Source organism: Nilaparvata lugens, chromosome 1, assembly GCF_014356525.2.
Source record: "Nilaparvata lugens isolate BPH chromosome 1, ASM1435652v1, whole genome shotgun sequence".
NCBI lineage: Eukaryota > Metazoa > Arthropoda > Insecta > Hemiptera > Delphacidae > Nilaparvata > Nilaparvata lugens.
In genome coordinates, this window is record NC_052504.1 from 49,487,914 (window position 1) to 49,510,969 (window position 23,056).

Sequence of the window (23,056 nt, forward strand, 5' to 3'; positions counted from 1 at the left end):
GGAAATTTACCATTTTCATAAATAATAATTCACCTCCATTTGAAATAGACACAATCTGAAAGTTTCCTATCCGATGCTGACGTCACGATGGGGTGATATGGCAGTAAATGTTGGTTTCAGAAGCTAGACTTCCCATCGTGTCTATTCTATAACTGGTCTAAGGTGCAAAATGGGTCTTGGAACACTTGTGTGACGTAATGTTTCTTATATCTAAAATTTCTTCTAGGCCTGTTCGTTTAAAAATCTCCCAAAATAATTAGTTTTCAGTAAAATTTAATGTAGTGATACAAAAAGTGTTCCAATTCTACGATACTATTTCACAAAATTCCAACGTCAGCAGGAATTTTGCTTGTTTTATCAACACTACACATTCGTCTAGGAAGCTTCAAGTTGAAGGTGAACAAGGTGATAGAATAATATTTTTGGCAAAAGTGATTGTTTTTGTTGCATTATATATGATTTATTTTCATCTTGAGTAATCAAAGGTTGTAATTTTAATTTTAAATTAAAGTTTTAGTCATTAATATGTCAATTTTGTAATCTACCAGTAATGTCTTGTTATCAACCAATTTGAGGATTTCAGGTTAAAGTTTCACTTTTCAGATATCATTCAAGTTACTACTGAAACTTGAATTAATTGATAAAAAATGATTTCTATGAAAAATTGATGTTTAAACATTCAGTTTAAATAAATTTTCAGCATATGATTTTTGAATTAGAAAACATTGATCTTTATAACATGATATATAAATAATCTAACCTATTCAACTTATTGTAATTTTGTTGTTGAAGCTTACTTCAACTCAATATTGATACTGTATATTAATGCAAGTTGTTGATGAAAGCCAATATATATAGACTAAAGAATAGATCTTTTTAAAAATGTTTATTTTTTTAGTTCTTGGATTAGAACTCAATTTTTTGGCTAGTGTCTACAACCCTACCCTCTGTGCTAAGAAAGTGAGGGTGGTTCGAAAGTAGATTTTTTTTTGCATATATCTCGAAAACTACGCGTCTTTCAGACATAACTATAGTAAACAAAATTGTTCAGACATAACTATTGTAAACAAAATTAAAGCTTACAAATTTCAACTTTTTCCATATCTCTTAAATATATTTTCCAAGATATCTGAGCCCTACTTCGTTTGTTTTAGAAAAGACACGTTAGCCTCCATTTTTTGCCTCAATCCATGCTGAGCTTTTATCCATTATGAGTTTTCTTAATATATATCCTTTGAATTCTCTTAAATTTTATGTATAATTTTTCAATTATATGCATTTCCTTACAATCGAGTATTTATATTGTTGAGTATGAAATGTTTATTTCTGTAACAATAGATTGATTATTGACGAAGGAATTCGGAGGGAATGTTTGGAACTTAATTTTTGACTTAGCAGCTTTGTTTCGTCCAGTTAGGAGGTAAACATAACGTAAGTCTCCATCATTATCCCTTGTGCTAAATAGATGAGTGTCGTTTAAAAGTTGCATTTTTTGCTTTTATCTTAGGAACCTGACTAATCATTCAAAAATGAAGTTTGACGAATCTCCTATAATTTTTGCCTTGTAGAGTTTTGTGATATCCGATAGTTTTTGCGATATGATCTTGACAGTGTAAGATTTAAAAAACACAGGCTTTAATCCAAATTTTTGCAGTTTCAGGCCTTGTATCTCTCCAACAATGCATCAAAAAATAAATACTCACCGTAGGATTGAAGATCATCGAAGTCTCTTTCATTTGATGTATTATTTTACTCTCAATACTAGTCTCACTAGATCTGAAAAGTAAAAGATTGCGTCCCAGACATTCCCTTCAAAGTTCTTTGTCAAATGATCTATTGTGGCAATTTTAGTAATATAAATACTATAAATAAGATATACAGAATATACCTAATGTTTAATTAAGTGATAAAAAAGAAACATTGGTATACCATCTATCAAAAGAAGCATTTTTTTGTCAAATGATTTCCCTGTCTCTACTGACGACAACTTCAAATCAGTTGCATTCATTTTGCAGATATGCAGACTGGTGATGGCTGCCTTCTCAATTGTGGCTTTTGTTGAAATATGCTGCATAGAATCGAAAACTGTCCTGGAATGAACGTTGATTGTCGGCACTAATAATAGTCTTCTACGGCTGATGATAGCAAAGTTGAGTTGTTGAAAATGTTCAAACGTGATTCCAGTGGGACATTTTCTTGACCGTTATTCGCTCTATTTCAACAGATAATCCAGAGCAAGTTCCAATGCTACTCAATAGAACGACTGAGGAGAGTGATACTACTTGTGATTTTATCCCTGACAGCTGTGCTGAGTGCCATTGGTGATAATAATAAGTGATGTTCTATAAATCAAGAAGAAATAGGTGTCTCGGAAACAGTCTACATGATTGTTTCCTTTAATATAATATCGCCTTCGAGTTAGCTATTGGTGTTGGAATCGAGTGTTCTAGTATCGTGAATTGGATGATTTCAAAGACTATTGAATCTGTGATTCTAAGACATGTTTCGAGATTGTTTTTCGAGTAGACTGAACTAAAAATAACTTATAATCATTAGCCTATTCCCATTCAAATTCTACTAAACACTACTTATCAAGTAATTATTGAATTCTACAAAACAAGAGATTCTTTTGTTAGGTAGACTAAACATTCATTTTCGAATAACTGATCATCGCTGCTATTGAATAGTGATTTGATAAGCTGAATTGGATAAAACAAGTCCCATAATTTCAAATACCCATTTCCATAAACTCTGATCCTCGCCAAACCGAGGATATCAGGATTGCTATATTTTGTTGAGTAGACTGGAACATTTATGTTGAAATAATTGTGATTGGAAGACTATACGTGTGTACTTGTGCGGGAACTCGTTGCGGATCGGCATGTGCGACGACTCTAGCGTTCAGAAATGGACGTGCGAGTACTGTACGTTCGCCAACTTTCCGTCGGCGCTGAAGTGTACGATGTGTCGGGGCGCCAAACCGCTGCTCAACGAGAACATCTTCCGGCTGCGAGATGAGGGTTCGGCGTCTTCCGGCTCGTCAGCCTACGAGTGGCCAACGGCAGCCGAGGAATGCTCCAACAGCCGACCGACCAACGACGCCACAGACCTGCTGCAGGAGGGCCTGAAACCGTTGCGCATTTCCGACCACTCTGACGCAGTCCCTTCGGCGGCCAGTTCGGTGGACTCGAAGTGGTCGTGCTCTGTCTGCACCTACGAAAACTGGCCCAAGGCGACTCGTTGTGTCATGTGCGCCACTCCACCCCCCCATCCACGCCTCTCGCCCACCGCCGAGGGCGCCACCAATCGCCACGCCTCTAACAACTCTGAGCAGCCCAACAACCTCACCGCTTCGTTGAGAAGGTAAATTTACATTTACAATTTCTTATTGCTTGTCGTTTAATAAATAAATTACTTTATAAATGAAACACTGCTATTAGAGTTTCTGATGCTGTTTGTTATTAATAGTGTTAGAAATACAAATAGAAATATTTATTCGTCGATAAATACTTGAAATAGTACAGTGGGCCATGTCACATATAATGTGGATTACAGTACGGAATACAGTACATTCATATGTTTAAACTTCAACATAACGTTATATAACAGATTACAACAAACTTTTAAGTATTTATCAATATAACATAACAATTCCAACCATTATATCAATATAATATCATTTAGATTTTGATGATGTACTTCTTGTATGAATCAATAAAGAAAAAAGATTTAGTCAACTTGAAAGAGACAACAATATCACAAGGGAGATCAAAGAACTCTCCAACACTGTACAGTGTGTTCTCCAAAAGCATCCTTTTCACTTTCTTTTTGAAGACAAATATTCTAAGACTCCTGGAAGACAACGGTAATTTATTGAAATCTCTAATGTAGGACCTCAGAATGACGCTGTAACTTTCTCAATCTTACATAGGGAACATCCAAATAATAACTCTAGTTTCTATATCCAACTTGGTAAAGTGGAATGGGATACTTATTAGATTATTGTCTTATTCATCATCTCGTAATGTCTGCAACCACAGTCTTCTCTTCTTTTTCATACCCTTTTGCCGTTAAGCGTCGGGCTCCTTCAACCATTCTGTAAACTTTATACGATCCTGTGCCATTCTCTTTACTCCATTCATTGTCTTTCCTCTTCCAGCAGCTATACTCTCTACATACTGATTCCATTGCAGTCGTGGTCGTCCCCTGCCTCGTTTTCCTTCCGGTCTTGCCTTCATAACCAGCTTTGCCTTTCGTTCATCACTCATCCGAGCTACATGGCCATACCATCCAAGGGTTTTTCATTGAACAGTGGTAATCAGTTTCTCCTGTTTTAATGTTTCTCTGATCACACTATTTCTCACTCTGACTCTTTTGGTTTTTCCAACCACCCTCCTTAGGTAACTCATTTCTGAGGAGGTAATTTTACTCTTGTGCTTTTCTATTATTGTGAGGCATTCTGTTCCATAGAGTAGAACTGGCTTAAATATCGACTCGTATATCCTTATTTTAGTTCCCTGGCTTATTTCTCGTTTACCTAGGATGGTTCTGCTAAGCTGGTAATACACTTGGTTGGCTTTCCTTACTCTGTTGTTTATCTCTTCATCAACTTTTCCATCTGCAGAGATTAATGTTCCAAGATATTCATAGTTGTTCACCCTTTCCAATATTTCACCATCCCATGTTATATCCAACTCCACATTCTCTTGATTCTTTGATACTATCATCAATTTACTCTTCTCAATGTTGACAACCATTCCCTTATCTCTTATCGCACTACACCATTCTGTTACAGCATTTTGTAGATCTCTTTGAGTGTTAGCTATTAGCAAGATATCGTCTGCATATATCAGTGCTTGAACATATACTGGGCGGAGGTTGCGGTTTCCAATCTTGTTTCGAGTCGTTCTTCTCTTGCGCATTTTTATTATTTGATCCATCAGTACTATGAATAGAAGTGGGCTTAGACTGTCTCCTTGTTTGACACCTTTATCTATTTTGAATTCTCTAGATGCAGCACCTCCTATTCTCACAACCTCTCTGACATTACTGTACAGGCTTTCAATTATTTTGGTAAGTTCAGGTGACACACCTGCTTCACTAAGGGCATCCCAAAGGCACTGTCTAGATACGGTGTCGAAAGCTGCTTTCAAATCTAAGAAGGCAATATATGTTTGACCAGCTCGGCTCAATCTCTTATCCATGACTTGTCTTATTGTAAACATATGATCACTAGTCTGATGATCCCTTCTGAAGGCTGCCTGTTCCTCTTCCAGCCCTTCCTGCACCTCTACTCTCAGTCTTCTTTCTAGTATTCTAGAGTAGATTTTCAGCAATACTGATGACAGGCAGATGGCTCTGTAATTTTCACATTTTACTGTGCTTCCTTTCTTGTGTATGGGGATAATAACGTTCTTCTCCCATTCTGAGGGAATTTTTGCATAGTGCCAGATATCATTATAAAGATGCCATATCCATTTAGCCACATCCTGTCCACCAAATTTTATTAGTTCTGGGGTAACATCATCATATCCAGCTGCCTTACCTAATTTCAGACCAGAACTTCCTGGAGGGATATCTGCACCTCATTTTGTTGTTGTTCTTCCAGATTTTCCTATACTTCGGTGACTTACACTTCTTTGGGGGTTTTATTCTTGTTCCCATGATCACAAGTTTGTGCTCTGTACTAAGTTCGGCACTTCTGTACACCCTAACATCAGTCACTGCATATCTAAAATGCCTTGTATATACAAAGTAATCTATAGCACTCTTGACTCCTCTGCTGTGTGACTCAAATGTGATTTTGTGGATATTTTTGTGAGGGTAGAAGGAATTGCCAACCAGAAGATCATTGTCTATACAAAATTCCAGCATTCTCTTGCCACTGCCGTTCAAAACCGACTCAGCTCCATGCTTCCCCAAACATCCATGACCGATTGTGATGTCATTACCTACTCTTGCATTCCAGTCTCCCATTATGATCATGTGCTCTGCATATTGTCGTGCCTTATCTACTGTTTCCTGTAGTGCTAGGTAGAAAGTCTCTCTTTCCAACTCAGCAGAATCATCTGTAGGAGCATATATTTGTATAAGTGACACCTTTTCTTCGAGATCCAAGTTTGCAGAAATGATCCTTGAGTTGACTGCATTCCAGCTTACAATTCGTTTGAAATACTCTCCACTGAATATAATGCCCACACCTTCGCTCTACTGTTCATTTCCACCCAGAATACAAGAGAGTGTATCCCTTATCTAGAGCCATCTCACCACGTCCCTTCTTTTTTGTTTCACTCAGACCCAGTATCTTCAATTTGTATTTCTCCATCTCATCGACCACTTCACATTCTTTCCCTGCAATAGAAGTAACATTCCATGTACCAAAAATCGAAATTTGTTTCTTTTCCAAGCTTTTCCTGAGTTCCGGTCCGTTTCTCTTTCTTATTTGACTCTGAATAAATTTTTGCTCATTCAATGTGGGTTATTAGCCCTCCATGAACTAGTTAGGTGGAGGGGCCGCCTCCTCATGGGGTCCTAACAACCGTTTGTGAAATCAGATTTCACAAGTGGAAAAGGAAATTAGAAAGAATAAGTAAAGCCGCCTACACACACGCAGACCCCCGGACACACGACCCCCCGCCGGCCCTATAAACCCCACCGGACCAACAGATGCTGTTTGTCGAGCTCCGTCCAACCCGACCGAATCCACAAGTACGGCAAAAAAATCGAACGCCCAAAATCAACGCCCATGCAACCGGCTTAAGAAAATGGCCAAGGAAGGCCGAAAGATAGCAGAGAAAGAAAGAATGGCACAAAGCTGAGTCTATCGAAAAAGTGCCATTCTAGAAATGAAAAGTACCAAAGCATAAGAAGAAGAAGAAGGGTTTCGGGGGAAGGGCTTTGGAACGGGGGGTCCCTTTTAGTCCCCTCCTACGACAAGCAGGGATACTGTGGGTTTATTCTGGTGTTTAACAAATTCTTGAGTCCGATGTTCAACTCAAAGCTCCCCGGCCCACAGGGGGACACAACCACAGTCACCACTAATAATGCCCCTTGTTGGGGAGGATGACAACTGCATGTAGGTAGTCAGCTTGTCAGCCAGAATTGGAGGCAGTGCAAATAGGGTTCAAAGTCCAAGACACGATTAATGTAATAAGTTATACATTGCATGCTGCAGCTGCCAGTTGATTTTAAACTTACTTTCATAGTGTTGTTAATTCTTTGGGCATAGTATTCATTGTAGGAGGCTTCGCTGAAAATCATACTACCTGTTGGGTATGGATAATAGTTTGACGAACAATTGATTTAAACTTACATTCATAGTGTTGTCAATTCGTTGAGCATTGCATTTATTGTAGGAGGCTTTGATGAAAACCATACCTGTTAGGTATAGATAATAGTTGAAATTTTTGTAAATTTTTTGTCTATTACATCTTCTCATTAATACAGAAACCATTTCCTGTATTAGGAACCAGATAAACTAATTATTCTTAATACTGTATATTTATTAATTCTTGCTGTGTTGTTTAGGTCGGCATCGCGACGCATAGACGAAAGTGGGGGCCGTGCGATGCCCGACTGGGTGTGGCTGGACGCCTGCCTGGGGGTGGTGCAGGGCGAGTGCACTCCAGTCGATAACTACCTCTCCGGGGGCGGCGACCCCACCCGTCAGCTCACCGCCAAGGAGGTGGCTCTGCTCGACCGCCCCTCCGCCTTCGACACCGGACACACCCTCGTGCATCTTGCCATCAGGTCGGTGAGCGCACATAGGCTAATCAATTATGAATTATCAAATATTTTATAGTCTACACTGGTCAAATTAGGAATCAAATCTTTGATATAAGCTGTTTATTTTTATAAAATATTTGATTAGATATGGTGAGACTCATATTGTATAGTGTATCATATTGAATTGTCTTATTGTATAATTAAAATAAATAAATAAGACTCTTGTTTCCAGCCCAGTCTCACAAAAATTAATTGAACTAGCCTATATTATTTTATTAGTACAAAACTAGTATTGACTTGAGTAGTATTGACAAGTATTGTCAAGTAGTATTTCTACATGAAATTTGTAAACATCTATTTCAAATCATCAGGATTTTTCTTGTATTTTCTTAGATATTCGTATCTCAGTTTTGCATGAAACAATAATTCATTTTATAAAACGTTTCTCAGAAACAAAGAAAGAGAGAAAAATACTCTCGAATAAATATTTTTCAATCAAATAATTTTTGTTTTTAAAATCTCTTCGAGAAGCGTGGTTCTTTGACTGGTATTTGTTTGTGAAGTAGAAAATTTACAACTTCATTTCAATCATCAAAGAAACTCTCAATATCCATGTTTGTTCTTTCAATTGAAAAATCAGTAAAGGCGAATATTTGGTTTGAAACAATCGTCACAGTCGAGAAATTCCATAGTGCCAACAAAAATACAAAAATTTTACCAGGTTCATTGTTTTAGATGTAATCACATGAATACAGTTTAGTTTAGTAGTCGTAAGTGCTACCAGGAGCTAACACTAGATTTGTTGGAACTGGTGTTTGATGTCGATTGTTTTGAAAATTGATGTGAATTTGAATTTGGCTTAGATTCCACCGCGAGGACATGCTGGCGACGCTACTGTCACGCATGGAAGGCAGTGGGTCGGGCGTGAAGCGAGTTCCCTCCTACGTGGCTCCCGATCTGGCCGCCGACATCCGCCGCCACGCAGCCGCCACGCTGCGTCACCGCAAGGCCAACCCACCCATTCCATTCTTCACAGAGCTCGCCACATTTGCTCTGCCTGCTGGTAACCAACCATTCTATTGCCGCCTAAACATTTACAACAATTGTTTGAAAAGGAAGCATTTATTTTATTTTCAAGCCATTATAAAATTATAATTTTACAGTGAGTCATTTTACTTTCCTTGCACTATTACCATAGGTAAGGAAAGTATTGCTTTCCGAAAAAAAATTAAGGTACCCCAATTTCTAAATTTCTATACGTTTCAAGATCCCCTGAGTCCAAAAAAGTGGTTTTTGGGTATTGGTCTGTATGTGTGTGTGTATGTGTGTCTGTATACACTATATCTCATCTCCTAATTAACGGAATGACTTGAAATTCGGAACTTAAGTTCCTTACAATATAAGGATCCGACTCGAACAATTTCGATCAAATGCAATTCAAGATGGCGGCTAAAATGGCGAAAATGTTGTCAAAAACAGGGGTTTTCGCGAATTTCTCGAAAACGGCTGCAACAATTTTGATCAAATTCATACCAAAAATAGTCATTGATAAGCTCTATCAACTGTCACAAGTCTCATATCTGTAAAAATTTCAGGAGCTTCGTCCCATCTATGCAAAGTTTGATGTTAGATTCCCTATTATCAGGATTGAGCATAAAAATCTCTACAATTAATGTTCAATAACATTTTCACCTAAAATTGAAAATGAGCTCGAAATTCGAGGAAATGCAAACTGTTGGCAACTGTTGATTCTATTAAATCATTTACTATGAAGAGATAGCAGACCTCGTGTGTCTCCAGCGTTATTCCTTTCACCAGCTGGCTCAGATCTTTGAATAGTAGACTTGAGATGCGCGTGAACACTAGCGTCAGGTGACCAATTTTTATAACGGCAAGGAAAGTTGTGTGAGTGCGCCTTATTAGTGTGTCAGCCTTATTAGTGTGTCAGCTCAGCATTGGTTGAATGGGATGGGATGCATTGACGCTATTCGAAAGGAATGCAGACAGCGTTGCCTGTTCCTTTTATTAAAACTTCCGAAAGCCTTCTCTAGATCCTTGTTTGAAACTTCCCGGCCGAAATCTAAATCTCTAAACCTAACTTTTTATCATTTTTACGATGGTATTCTTTTCAATCCTCTCAGTGAAATTCCATTCTTTTTCTACTCTCTTGTTTATTTTTCTATTGTCTATTCCAATGTATTCCATGATCAGACTACAGTTTTTGTTTCAATTGTTCCCTCTTTTGCAAACTCATCGAATGTCTAGTATCACAAAATGTAAACCACGAATTTCTAATTAGAAACTGAATCAAATAATAATATTATATTTAGGAATCACTAAGAAGTTGATAATACTGTGTTACTTCTTGATGAGACTTTTAGTCCTGTAAAGAAACTCATATTGATGATAAGGCGAGTAGTAACTGGATTTGAGTAAAATGGAATTTAACTAACACAGAATTTGAAAGAAGAAATTTCGTCTTTATATTTTCCTTGTTGAATTCATCAAACTTTTTGTATAGTTGATAATTTTTCCTATTCCATTATCAATCTCTCTCCAGCTTGAAATGATTGTTACTGAATGATATTTACATTAGAATTCAATATTACTTCATTATTATCATCATCACTTCTACTTCATAATCAACACTATAATCACATTGAAAATCTGAAGAATCTAAATTGAAAATTTTTCCAATTACTATGCCCGAACAAGATGTAGAAAGCATTCACAACATTATTGCGTAGTTCACATATTGTGCTTTTTGTTATAACCTTCTGATGTAGAGTGGTTGACTTCACTATATGGCTATTTTACTGTCGCTGTAACTTTAGAACTTTAGGTACTTTCTTCATTTATGTTCTTAATGTTCAATCAATATTATGACAGTTGGAATTTAAGAGAGTAACATTTTGTTCAAACAATTCTTTCTTGCTTAATTCTGTAGTTTTTAGCCAGTACCATGTGTAATTCAGTATTAATGTTATGTATTCGGTACTCCCATATGCGGTTATGCTCGAAAGATATATGTAATTTGGATTTTTGGATCACATAATAATCTTAGTGAAAAAAGGCCTCATGGAAGGCCAGAATTTCAAAGCTTTCCAAGGGACAGCATGTAACTAGGGACACTTATAAGAGAAAAAGTCTTTCCATTCATACAAAACTGAAACACTACAAGGCAGTTCTAAGATCACAAGCAATGTATTGCAGTGAAACACTTTTCAATATTGATGGAAATGGAATTAAAGAAACTATAAGAAGAGTTGAAAGACGGATTCTTAGAACCTGCATAAACGAAAAACATGTAGTTAACAACCAGTTCAGTCTCCTTCCAAGAGAACAGATTTATAGAGAAATCGAACCAATAACTGACGCAATGCGCAAAAAGAGAATTTCTTTCTTTGGACATATTCTTAGAACCGCAGCGAATCGATTGTTAAGAAGACTTATTGAAAAATTCATGAGTGCGAAAACAGACAGAGCCACAATTCCTTGGCTTGTGGAAATAAAAAAAGACATATCGGAACTAAATTCAACTATTGACGATGTCAAAAATCGCACAAAAATCTATAGGGAAACCATCACTGACAGAAAGAGGATCTTATCTATAAAAACAATTAGGAGAAGGCAGCAGGTTTGTTCAGATGAATTGAGAAAAGAAAGATCTGACAGAATGAAAAGGTACTGGGAAGAAAGGAAGAGAATTGAAGCGAATAAACGAAGAAAGAGGACTAACCAGAGACTACAGTCATCCTATGTGGTCATAAAATTGAACAAAAAAAACATACCTGTCGGGCAGTCGAACTTTTTTCGAGACTGAATCATTTACACTTTATGGTCATCATTAAACTATCACAATATTTTCATTATTTCAATGTATTGTATTAATGTGACGTACTGTTTGCAGAAATTGTAGACCTGCCACAGGCAGTGACCGAACAGCTATTTGAAGAGCTGCTAGACAAGGACGCGCAGCAGCAGCTAGAGGCCGATCCCCCCGTCATCAACTGGTCGATAGAGCTCACCGTGCACCTGGGATCCAGGCTATATGCGCTCTGGAATAGGTCAGCAAACTGCCATTTACAATCTCCATTCAATATAAATTGTTAAAAAAGTGCAACCTTTGTAACTTAATTCTATAAACTTTTGACTTTTCAAACAATAACAAAACAAATTATTTCAATTTTTTTAAACAAATCATTTTAAAATATTTTTGCCAAAAACATGATCACAAACCATTAATTTTATTTGTAATGCTGAAAGAGAGTTTCTCTGATTACAAAAAATAACTTACTCTTTAATCTTTAAGTAATATGCATTCTATTTTCGATAAATTTAAATGTGAAGTTTATTTATTCAAGTGAAATTGCAATCCTTGAAATGGTAAATCTTATCAATATGACTACTAAGGGCCAAGCCACATGATGCATTTTTTCAGCCGTTTTCAGACGAGTTGACAGGGCAGGAAGCTCTCCAAATGGATGTTTATCAGCTGATTACCTAATGCCAACCCAATCAGCCCATCGGATCTTCCTGTCCTGCCGACTCTTCAGAAAAAAAACGCTTTGTGTAGCTTGGCCCTAATAGTTTTACTGGTGTAAAGTGTTGTTTCAATCTTTAGAGGATTGACAAAAAGTAATTTATTAATTAGAAATATCAGTATAAAATATGTGTTGTTTAGATCTGCCGGTGACTGTTTACTGGATTCCCTGATGCAAGCGACGCTGGGTGTGTTCGACAGAGACAACCTTCTTCGGCGTGCTCTCTCCGACTCTCTCACTCAGGCTGGTCATGTGTAAGTATCAAACTTTCACCCTTCACAAACTTCTTGTAACGAATCTCATTCTGCCAATTAACAATCGCATAAGAACCAATGGTACTATTCTTCCTATCATGGCGCTATTTAAAAACAGCTAATTCGAAATTCCTATTAAAAATAGAAATAGCAATGGTGCTATTTTTACTATCCAGAAGAGCAGAAATATATAATTATTTCTAGTTCTAGATTCATTTGAAAGCAGAGCTTTAGAGATCTTTCCTAGACACCACTTGTAGAGAATATTTTTCTCAACATAATATTAGTAACTCAATAAAGCTGTAATGGGAAGATATTGTTTGGAACATCTATAATCTATAATGTAATAATGAAATGAATCGTCTTAAACATGTACGGGATAGGAAATACATGAATGACGAATCCTCACATCTGAACTACTGAACTGATTAACTTGAAATTTTGCATAAAGATTCTGAATTTACCGATGATGGATATACTGGGCTTCTTTTAATTGCTATTAATCAATTAATTCTAATTCAGTAATTAAAACAAATTTATTCAATTTGTGACTCCAACTAAAGTAACTATAAAATCCCAACCAAACAGGGTTTTCTCCAAGAGACTCCGTAGCTTAGTTTATAGCGAGCGCAGTTGATGAATTAAAGGTTGCAGGTTCGATACATATAACCTAACCTTTCTAGCCTATTTTTTTTGCTGGGAATTTTAAACTCATAACGGTTATCCACATAATTTTGAACAAAATTAAAACTAACTATTCTATCTTATTATGTTTCTTGGAAATAAGGACATTCCACAACACTAAATTCACCCCCAGTGCAAAGCACAGGTTACATGCTAGTTATCAATGGTATTATGAATGTTCGGACATGATATTCAATGTTCCCCTTTGTTGTCTGGCGTTGTGTGGTGGAGGAGGCAATTGAAGGGTGACGCGCATAGCATAATACTGCCAGTTGCCGACTGCCAGCCAATCGAACAGCTCACTTCTCGTAATGTCGATTTTTTGCAAAGTGATCTATTGATTTATTGTGATTTTTTACAAGTGTCGTCTCGTCTCGTATTGTGATCTGGACCCGGGATCCTGGAAGCAAGGAGGATTTGGACATGAAGGTAGGCCCATGTTATTGTGCACTTGCTACCCGACGCCAGACAACCCCAAAATGTTCTCAATGTAATTGATACAGTCCACAAACCAGAGTGCTGTTTGATCCAGCCTCTGTCGAATAAACAATGAATGAATATTTTTGCAAAGCAAGTTGTAAATAGTGTACGGTGTATGGTGTAGGTTGTACGCGCGATGGCGCGAATACGAGTCATGGCAGGCGCGACTGATGCACTACTCGCTGGACGAGTCGCAGTGGGAGCAGGACTGGGCGACGCTGCAGTCACTGGCCACCCGGCCTGGCTGCAGCCTCGAGCAGCTGCATGTCTTCGCCCTGGCCCACGTGCTAAGGCGACCCATCCTCGTCTACGGCGTCAAGTATGTCAAGAGCTTCCGTGGCGAGGACATCGGTTACGCCCGTTTCCAAGGTACAACTACAAATATATAACATACACATGGATCTTGTCAAGTAGCTCAGGTTCAAAGGAAGATGATAGACATTTACAAAGATGAAATAACGCAGAGACAACATAATACAATATCAGCTAACATGAAACATCATAAGGTAGCTCGAAAGAATATTGGCATATCAGGACTATATCTGTACCTCAGAGTTATAGGGGCGTAAGTCTCAAACGGCTGATTTTAAAGGAGAGTCCAAAAAGTATTACACTCCCAGCCGGGGCTAAAAGAGCGTAAGTCGAATCATTATTACACTTACTTGTGAATTATTAGACTCACGTATAATGCTTACTGGACTTAGGCTCTTTCAGCTCTGGCTATCTTCAAAACAATCAACTGCAGAGGACGAAAAACTGAAGAAGACCCACTAAAACCATCATTTTGTTGAAAAATGGACGCTCCTCTAGCTCTGAGGTACAAAGATTACAAATTTTCTCATTATCTGGTCTTGAACTCGCTGTTCGATGGGTGACATTCACTTAATCAACATAGAATAGAATAGATGTTATTGATCAACAAATATATATATATATATTATATATATATATATATATATATATATATATATATATATATATATATATATATATAGTGATTACCGGGAAACGCATGTTTTTCAAATAACGAGAACTATTGCAAATCAGAGTAAAAAATGCATTTATTTGTGAAAATGCAGTGTACACAATATGCAATTCCAAAATAAAATTACTTAAATCTATTATTTGAAAATTACATCTCTAAGGTGGTCGCCTGCTGCTTGGATACATTGTTGATGGCATTCTTTAAAACTTGCTACGGATTTTGCTAACATGTCTCTAGGAATGCCATTGATTTCCTGGCAAATAGCTTTGGTGTGCAGACAATCCTCAAATACTGGCAGAGAGACCTCATCATAGCTTACGTGTGACTGTGTGGTGTGCAGTTTGTGAAAAGGGGATCATTGGTCCTTATTTTTTTGAAGACAACGATGGCAGAACAGTCACAGTGAATGCACAACGGTACCTGGATATGTTGAAAGAATATTTCCTGCCAGAACTGCGCCGTCAACATATACAGATACGTAATGTATGGTTCCAACAAGACGGGGAAACAGTATTAGTATGGAATTCCTTCGGCAAACATTCCCTACAAGTGATCTTGCGTTTTGGTGATGTCACTTGGCCTTCTCACCGGATCTAACAATTCCAGATTTCTTTCTGTGAGGATTCTTGAAAGCAAGAGTGTACATAAACAAACCACGAACAATCCAAGAACTTGAAAAAGCTATTTGCCAGGAAATCAATGGCATTCCTAGAGACATGTTAGCAAAATCCGTAGCAAGTTTTAAAGAATGCCTTCAACAATGTATCCAAGCAGCAGGCGACCACCTTAGAGATGTAATTTTCAAATAATAGATTGTAAGTAATTTCATTTTGAAATTGCATATTGTGTACACTGCATTTTCACAAATAAATGCATTTTTTACTCTGATTTACAATAGTTCTCGTTATTTATGCGTTTCCCGGTAATCACTCTATATATATATATATATAATATATATATATATATATATATAATATATATATATATATATACATGGATCTCTTCACGTCGGTCAAGTACAAAGGAAAGTGATTGGCATTTACATAGATTAGGTAACTAAGATACAATATAACAATGTCAGATAACATAAAACAACATCAGATAATATGAAACAGCATAAGATAACACGAAAGAAAATTGACATATCAAGACTAGATTACAAATTGACTTATCAAGTGGTCTCAAACTCATTCACTTAATCAAGATCTCAGTTTATCAAGAATCACCCCAGGTAGACAACTTCAGTAGCCTACGTTAATTTTTCAGTTCGTCAATCTCCTGTTCCTTTTAGAATGTCCATTGGTACAGTGTCATAAATTCAATTTTAAAATTATTTTTAAAAATTCACCAGCATAACACCAGCATATTGTCATTTAAAAGCAAAACCTGATGCCGAATCTACATTTTGACCCAATGAAGGCCAATGTCGACCAGCGCCAATGTGTGGATGGGTGGTTTGCCAGCGCTGGCTATCATTGGCATTCGTTTAGCACTGGTCAAATTGCAGACTGGGCCAACATTTAGATGCGGCATAACCCGCATCTTTCCTTACCTTTCCCTAACCCTAACCATTAACCTTTATCCAACTTATCCTCACTAATCCCAAATTAGTGTGCAGCGGTCTAGCTGATTGTGTAGCAACCTACAACGAACTGAATGGCTCAACTTCCCATTTGTTTCAGTGTATCAAGAAATGGTCAAAATAGACTTGATAAACTGCGATCTTGACGATCTGAGACCCGCCCGTTTTAGTTACTCATGTAACCTTATCTAAATTGGTCAATATTTATCAATTTAGTAAAATGAATCAATTTGGTATTTGAATCTATACTTTTCAATTATAAAATCTCACCTCCCACCAGAATTCAGACGATTTGTTTTGATAGTGGTTTCCAGATATTCTTGTTATTATAGCTTTATTTTAAGGAAAATCGTTTGAAAAAGTTATTCTAGCTTTTAATGGAAGGAATTATGTAATGAATGAATTTGTGCCAAAATATATTAATTTGGGAATAACTAGAGAACTTAGAAATGAGTTGTCATATTGAGCTAGAGACCCCACATATTTCCAAAGTACAAAAATACCTCGAACTTGAAGTGAATTCAAATTCGTTCTCGGACTATTTTTGTCAATTTATATACTTCTACCGCATTATGGCATAGGCTTGGTTGCACAAAACCATGATTGAATTCCTTCTTTTGCCTTCTCTGATTGATTCTCTTGGCATTTCATCTCGATTAAAATTTAAAAGAGCTATTGTTCAACGTTTTATGAAACAGGTATTTGGATCGACTTTGAAGAGCTAACTAGCTAAATATTCAATAAACGTCCTGCTAACATACATGAATACTCGAAACGTAGATTGGTTGCTAGATACGTTGTTGCAGGCCTGCTCCAATTAATGTATTTTCTTACTGAGTGATTCCTACTCATAGAATATAAATTTGTATTATGAATAGTAAACTATTCGATTATTGTCTCTTTCCTTTGAATTCAACGACCACTAGGTTTCTAGGTTTAATGTAATTTTCAATTTGATTGACTTGTTAGTGATTTGGTGAATGATTTGGTGGTGCTTGTAGGCGTGTATCTGCCACTGCTGTGGGACACGTCGTTCTGCATTCGGTCGCCGGTGGCGCTGGGCTACACTCGCGGCCACTTCTCGGCACTGGTGGCCATTGAGCCTGAACCACCACACGCCACCACCACCAACCACTCTGCGCCACCTCCCTGCCACTTCCTGCCTCTGGTCGACCATGACGGCAAGCTGCTGCCCATACACTTTGTCACGCACGCCGAGGTCAGTCACAATCGCTATTAGAGTAATATACAGGGTATCCCACGAAAGTTGTAACAGCCGAAGAGCATAGATTCTACATGTAATTTGCAATAAAAAATGTTCAGTAAAATTTTCTTTTATCTACCTTAGTTTTCGAGTTATATAGATTTTTCGGTATTTTTGAAAAACTAGAAAACCATTAGTCTAAATCTAATTCTAAGGAGGATATGGTTGGAAAGAGAAGAAAATTTCCAATATTAAGATTCATATAATTTGTTCGACGTTTTTTAATTTTTTATGAGCGCTCAAATTTGAAAAAGCACACTCGTCGAATTCAAAGCGAAATTTCAAACAGTTTGTACGCTCATAACAAGTTCAAAAACGTCAAACAAAGGAACAAATTATATGAATCGTATTGGAAATTTTTTTCTCTATCCAACCATATCCTTAGAATTAGATTTTGACTAATAGTTTTCCAGTTATTGATGTTTTTCAGAAATATCGAAAAGTATCTCGTAAACTGATGTCGATATAACAAAATTTTACTATACATATTTTGATGAAAATTCAACATAGATTGTACAATCTATGATTGTCGGCTGTTACACCTTTCTTAAGACACTCTGTATAATAAAAATCATTGAAGAAGATTAGTAAATATGTAAAGGAAAAGGTCCCTGCAAGGCTCTAAAACGTGAACGCAGAGTCCGAGTGTTCTATTATTAAGACTAGGAAGACAACTGATGAGGGTTAGCTGAGACTTAGGTACTTTAATTATCATACTAAATTTATTGAAATACACGGAGAGAAGGCTGTACAGAAGGAAAGATGAAAGGTGAAAGTGGAGAAAATAATGGAAAATTTTATGAAACAATAAGAAGGCTCTACTCTAAACTAGGAAAAAATGTAATTGTTTATGTTTGAAACTATTAATATATGATTATCAATTGCCAGTTTTGTATAGAACTAAACTCACTTGTGATTAATTAAGTAACTTGGAAAATGTTGCTTTATCACAAGTAAGTATAGAAAACTAGCAATTGATATTCATAGGTGAATAGTTTCAAGCAATTTACATTTTAAATAAATATATATCTCAAGTAAATTGTATTATCAATATGTTTAGAAATAACTACATTAAATTGAAAGACTTGAAATGGTCACTCATTGTAGTCGTGAAGCTTATAATGTGGTATAGTAAGATCCAATTGGGAACTAATGATACGATTATCCCAACACATAGCATTTATAGTGGGGTGTATATTTATTCATTGAATTATCTTTGCCTATTAAGAAATTATTCAATGCACAAAACTTCATTGTTTGTTTTAATTGTATTAATTGTTATAGTATTCTAATTTGTATAGTAATTGTTTTTGATGAATAAACTTTGATTTGATTTATAAGGAATAATAACAGTTTGAAGTGGATTTTACTATAGAAATTCATATTGAGTTCACAAGTTTTTAACATTTTTGTTATCAACTGATGTTAATTAAAAAAGTCAATAACATCATGTTAAGTTGCGATTACACCGGAGTTGATAACATGAGTTATTAATAAAAAGTTGTCAACTTGACTGAATCGATAAAAAATTCTTGTGAAAAAGTTTATAACTCGTGTTTTTAACAGAAAATTCCTTGTTATTAACAAGATTTATGTTATCCATCAAGAGTCGGTAAAGATCAAAGGAAATGTGTTATGTTAATAACAAAAGCCTCTTTTATCGCATCAACTTTTGTTAATAACAGGTTACTATCTTCCCCGCAACCCCCTCGCCCAGCATCCCTACCCTACAACTACAGCTGTTCCCTAATAACTACAGCTGCACACAAAACACGTGACAAAGTTATTAACTAAGATCAGATGAAGATCATTATGTTGATAATCACACACATGTTTCAATTTAAAGTATTTTGAAGACAATTTTTTGCCTTTTATTCCGGCTGTTATATCATATACTCTCGTTAAATGAAATTATATGGAAGTCAATTATATTGATAACAGGATCTTGTTAATAACAAGGAATTTTCTGTTAGAAACATGAGTTATTAACTTTTGTCAAGAGAAATTTTTGACGATTCACTCAAGTTAATAACTTTTTTTTTTTGATAACTCGTGTTATTAACTCCGGTGTAAACGCAGCTTTAATTTGTTTCGAATTTTATTTAACCCTTATCTTGACCATAATTATTTGTTAATTCAGAAAAATAAATTTACCAAGTATTCCAACATCATAGAACAGCTAATGAAAAAAGCGTCATGTACATTTCTCGAGTATACAGCTGATAGAAATAAGTCATCTGCATACTTCTCGTTTATAGAGACATTGATATTGATTATCGACTTTTATCGATTTTGAAATATCGAATCGAAGATTCGATTTTTATATGGAGAAAATTGTAATATCTCATTACTATCAATATTCGGAAACGGAACAAGTTTTGGGCTAGACCTGTTGGTCCTTTTCTAATTATGTATTTGATCTGTGCATTGGTTAATGTAAATGAATAAATGAATATAGATAGTTTAGTCATGAGAATGTTTCAAATTGAACTATACGTCTTGTGAGGAGTAGAGAAGTATTTTTATCTCTTGGAATCTGTTTTGCACTAACTGCCAGAGCAGCAGCTAACTTGAACCTCCTCTGCGCTAGCCAATCGTATTCTCGAGATCCAGCTACTATAATAGGATCGGTAGGCATGCTACTAAATGAGCCAGTCCTGATACAGAACAGAATTACTACCCCCTGTCACGTGTTTTCAGGAAAAATTTCAAGATAAGTCCTCAAATAATAAATGTTGGGTAGCTGAAAACTAGTACTACTTCTTATCAATTCTAGTAAAATAAGACCAGTTATCAGGGAACTATTCTACAATATCTCTGAAAATTATAATGAATATCTGACATATGAATTCTTTTTATTTGAACAGTTTGTAAAAATGGTATTACTATATGAATGCTTTGTTTTGAAGGCGGGAGGTGAAGAGGCTTTACTGAGACAGTGGATGGACGTGTGCCTGACGGACAACGGTCTTCTGGTTGCTAAGCAACGCCTGAATAAGCGTCCTCTTCTAGTCGCCCAAATGCTTGAAGAGTGGCTCAATCACTATAGGCGGCTTGCGTAAGTAGAACTAAATTAATCTGGCATTATTAATTCAAATAATCATATTTCTATCCATAAAAAATACAACTGAAACTTATTTGAAATGAACATTGGACCAGTACAATCAGACCAACATACAGCGCTCCAGGTGGGAATTTTGTCAACAGATTTTCTGAATACCATTTTCTGTTCTGTTGAAATACTTGAACGGTTGCCATTTCCAACTTGGCCTTTTAAATACCGTAATGAATGTAGTTACTCTACACCCTATGAAGGAGAAGTAGGACTTGGGTATTCTGATCCAGGAGAAAGGAATGAAGAGTTCCGCTGCCAACAATGCGTGCAAAGCATACTTATAAGCCTAATGTATTATTGTGAATGTTGAACGAATTACATAACAGGGGTATCCACTATTTTGTTAGACCTCTAAAGTTTACATGCTAAGCTGTTATTTGCCAACTTGATATTCTGAAAACCTCATCCTAAATTAACTGCTATAATTTTTTTAAGGATTATGAACCTGGCTTTACGAAAATTTTAATTCTATGATTTAACAAAAATAGTTGGAGTAATAGTAAGGGTTGGGCCAGACGGGCAGCAAACCGCCGCATCAATTCAGCAGCAAATTGTAGCGACAGGCAAAAATTGTTCATTTACTATTTATGAAATAAATAGAACTTTTGTCCTTTTACAGCGCGTCTGCCCACCTACCATTTTCAATCAACCCATTTTGTTGCGACATTCTACTGGAATAAACTGCGGCAATTTACTTCCCGCCTGACCCTACCCTCACCTGAATCAAACAATCTTTACCTGTTATCTTATCTGTTTATTTATTTTCAACGTACTACTTTTACTTTTATTTAAAGCCAACTTAACGAATAACAGAAGTTGACAAATAACTCGAATATTGTTAACGACATTGTACTGACTGTAACTATCAGTAAACCTGAGAATATAAGTGGCGTAAATTACGACTGGCTATAACATATTATAAAGAACCGTTTATAAATATCGCGCTTTGTGCAAACAAATCAGAGATAGCAACAATAGTATTTCAATAACATTTCGCATACTTACTATATTCGCCGTATGCCACTGACAATCCAGACACATGGCATCTCATGGCACCGTAGTGAGATTCACTTGAAACTGTCAGCATACCTTGCATCAATGATTCCTAGTAAACTAATGCTGACAGTTTGAAGTAAATATCACTATAGTAATAGTAGGTGTAGATGGAGAAGAATGGAATCACTCTGCATTCATGTAGTGAGAAGAAGAAGAAGATGGGAGTAATGTGATTGGTGTTGTTTTAGGCAAATGTCGATTGCGCCGATGAGCGCGCGACCAATCCCGGTGCAGGACTACTCGAGTGATGGCGACTCGGACGACGAGTGACATCCATCCTAGTTCTATCTCATTCTAGTTGCTAGTGCGGTTCAATCTGTGATTTCTTTCCATTAAGACAAGTTCTCTTCTATCGTTGCATGTTCTCTCATTTACTACAACCTAGCTTAACACAGCTTTAACACAATAAATCCACCTCAATCCACCCAAATCTAAAGTAATATCCTCGCTCAATGAGCAATCAACGAAATAAACACACATTTATCGAAAATCTGTTTTTATTCTTGAATAATAAATAATTAATACTAGCAGATACTGCCTCAGCGAATATTAATAATATTATTACAGTTACATGTTTTCTCAATTCGATTCTAGTTTAAATTTTCAACTCAACAAAGTAAAACTAAGTATTTATAATGTTGAAGATGTGAATGTAATTTTTCTACTGATAGCACAAGATCAATTATTATAATTATAATAGAGTTGTGACGATAATACTGCAATGGAATTAGCTAATAAATGGATTGTTGCTTAGTTTGTTGTGTCGTTGAGTCCACATGTTTCAAATGATGCACGAATCAGGTTTTATTAATAATAATAATAATTAGAAAATTCTTTATACAATTAGGTGTAGTGAGAGGGGTATTTATTGTTGTAAATTTGTATTGTAGTGCGCTTCAGTGCATGCTTGCGTGCGTGCGTGAGTTGTACGTAAGTGTGTGTGAACGGTTATGCATGATTATAAGAAGGGGAGTGCAATAAAAATGTTACATACTTAAAATCTAGTTAGATAGTTGAAAATTTGTTTCTGTATATTTATTATTTACACCGTAGTTTCGAAGTGATAAGATATTTTTTTTCTATCTGTTGAAGCTTCAATGAAAATTATTGTCTTTATGAATATTTTTTTATTGTTACAAAAAATAAACAAGCACTTACGTTGAATATTGAGCTTTTCATTTCCATGACCTTTTTGATCATCAGTTTCCCCTCTTCTTTCAACGGTCGGTTATTTTTACAATTTATTTTTCAAAAATTTGAAACAATTTTTAGATTTGTTTCAAATTTCATGCCATCGAAGATTTCTCATAAATTTTGAACGATAACTTGGAAGACTTAATTCTCAAAGATCGTACTGATGGCGTTTA

At 36.1% G+C, this 23,056-nt stretch overlaps 1 protein-coding gene across 2 annotated transcripts; it reads left to right on the plus strand.

Moving 5' to 3' along the window:
• The first annotated feature begins 143 nt into the window (after positions 1-143).
• On the plus strand, positions 144-22,855 carry LOC111045124 (ubiquitin thioesterase trabid). Of its 2 annotated transcripts, none has more exons than XM_039435603.1 (10): positions 144-405; positions 2,016-3,363; positions 7,528-7,749; positions 8,589-8,788; positions 11,636-11,792; positions 12,410-12,523; positions 13,812-14,056; positions 17,256-17,473; positions 20,428-20,576; positions 21,878-22,855. In XM_039435603.1, the coding sequence occupies exons 2-10, from the start codon at positions 2,882-2,884 to the stop codon at positions 21,957-21,959; spliced, it is 1,869 nt and encodes a 622-aa protein (XP_039291537.1). In that variant the 5' UTR covers positions 144-405; positions 2,016-2,881; the 3' UTR covers positions 21,960-22,855. The 2 variants fall into 2 exon arrangements, with proteins under 2 accessions (XP_039291537.1, XP_039291546.1); XM_039435612.1 differs by having other exon boundaries at positions 146-396.
• Positions 22,856-23,056: the final 201 nt, after the last annotated feature.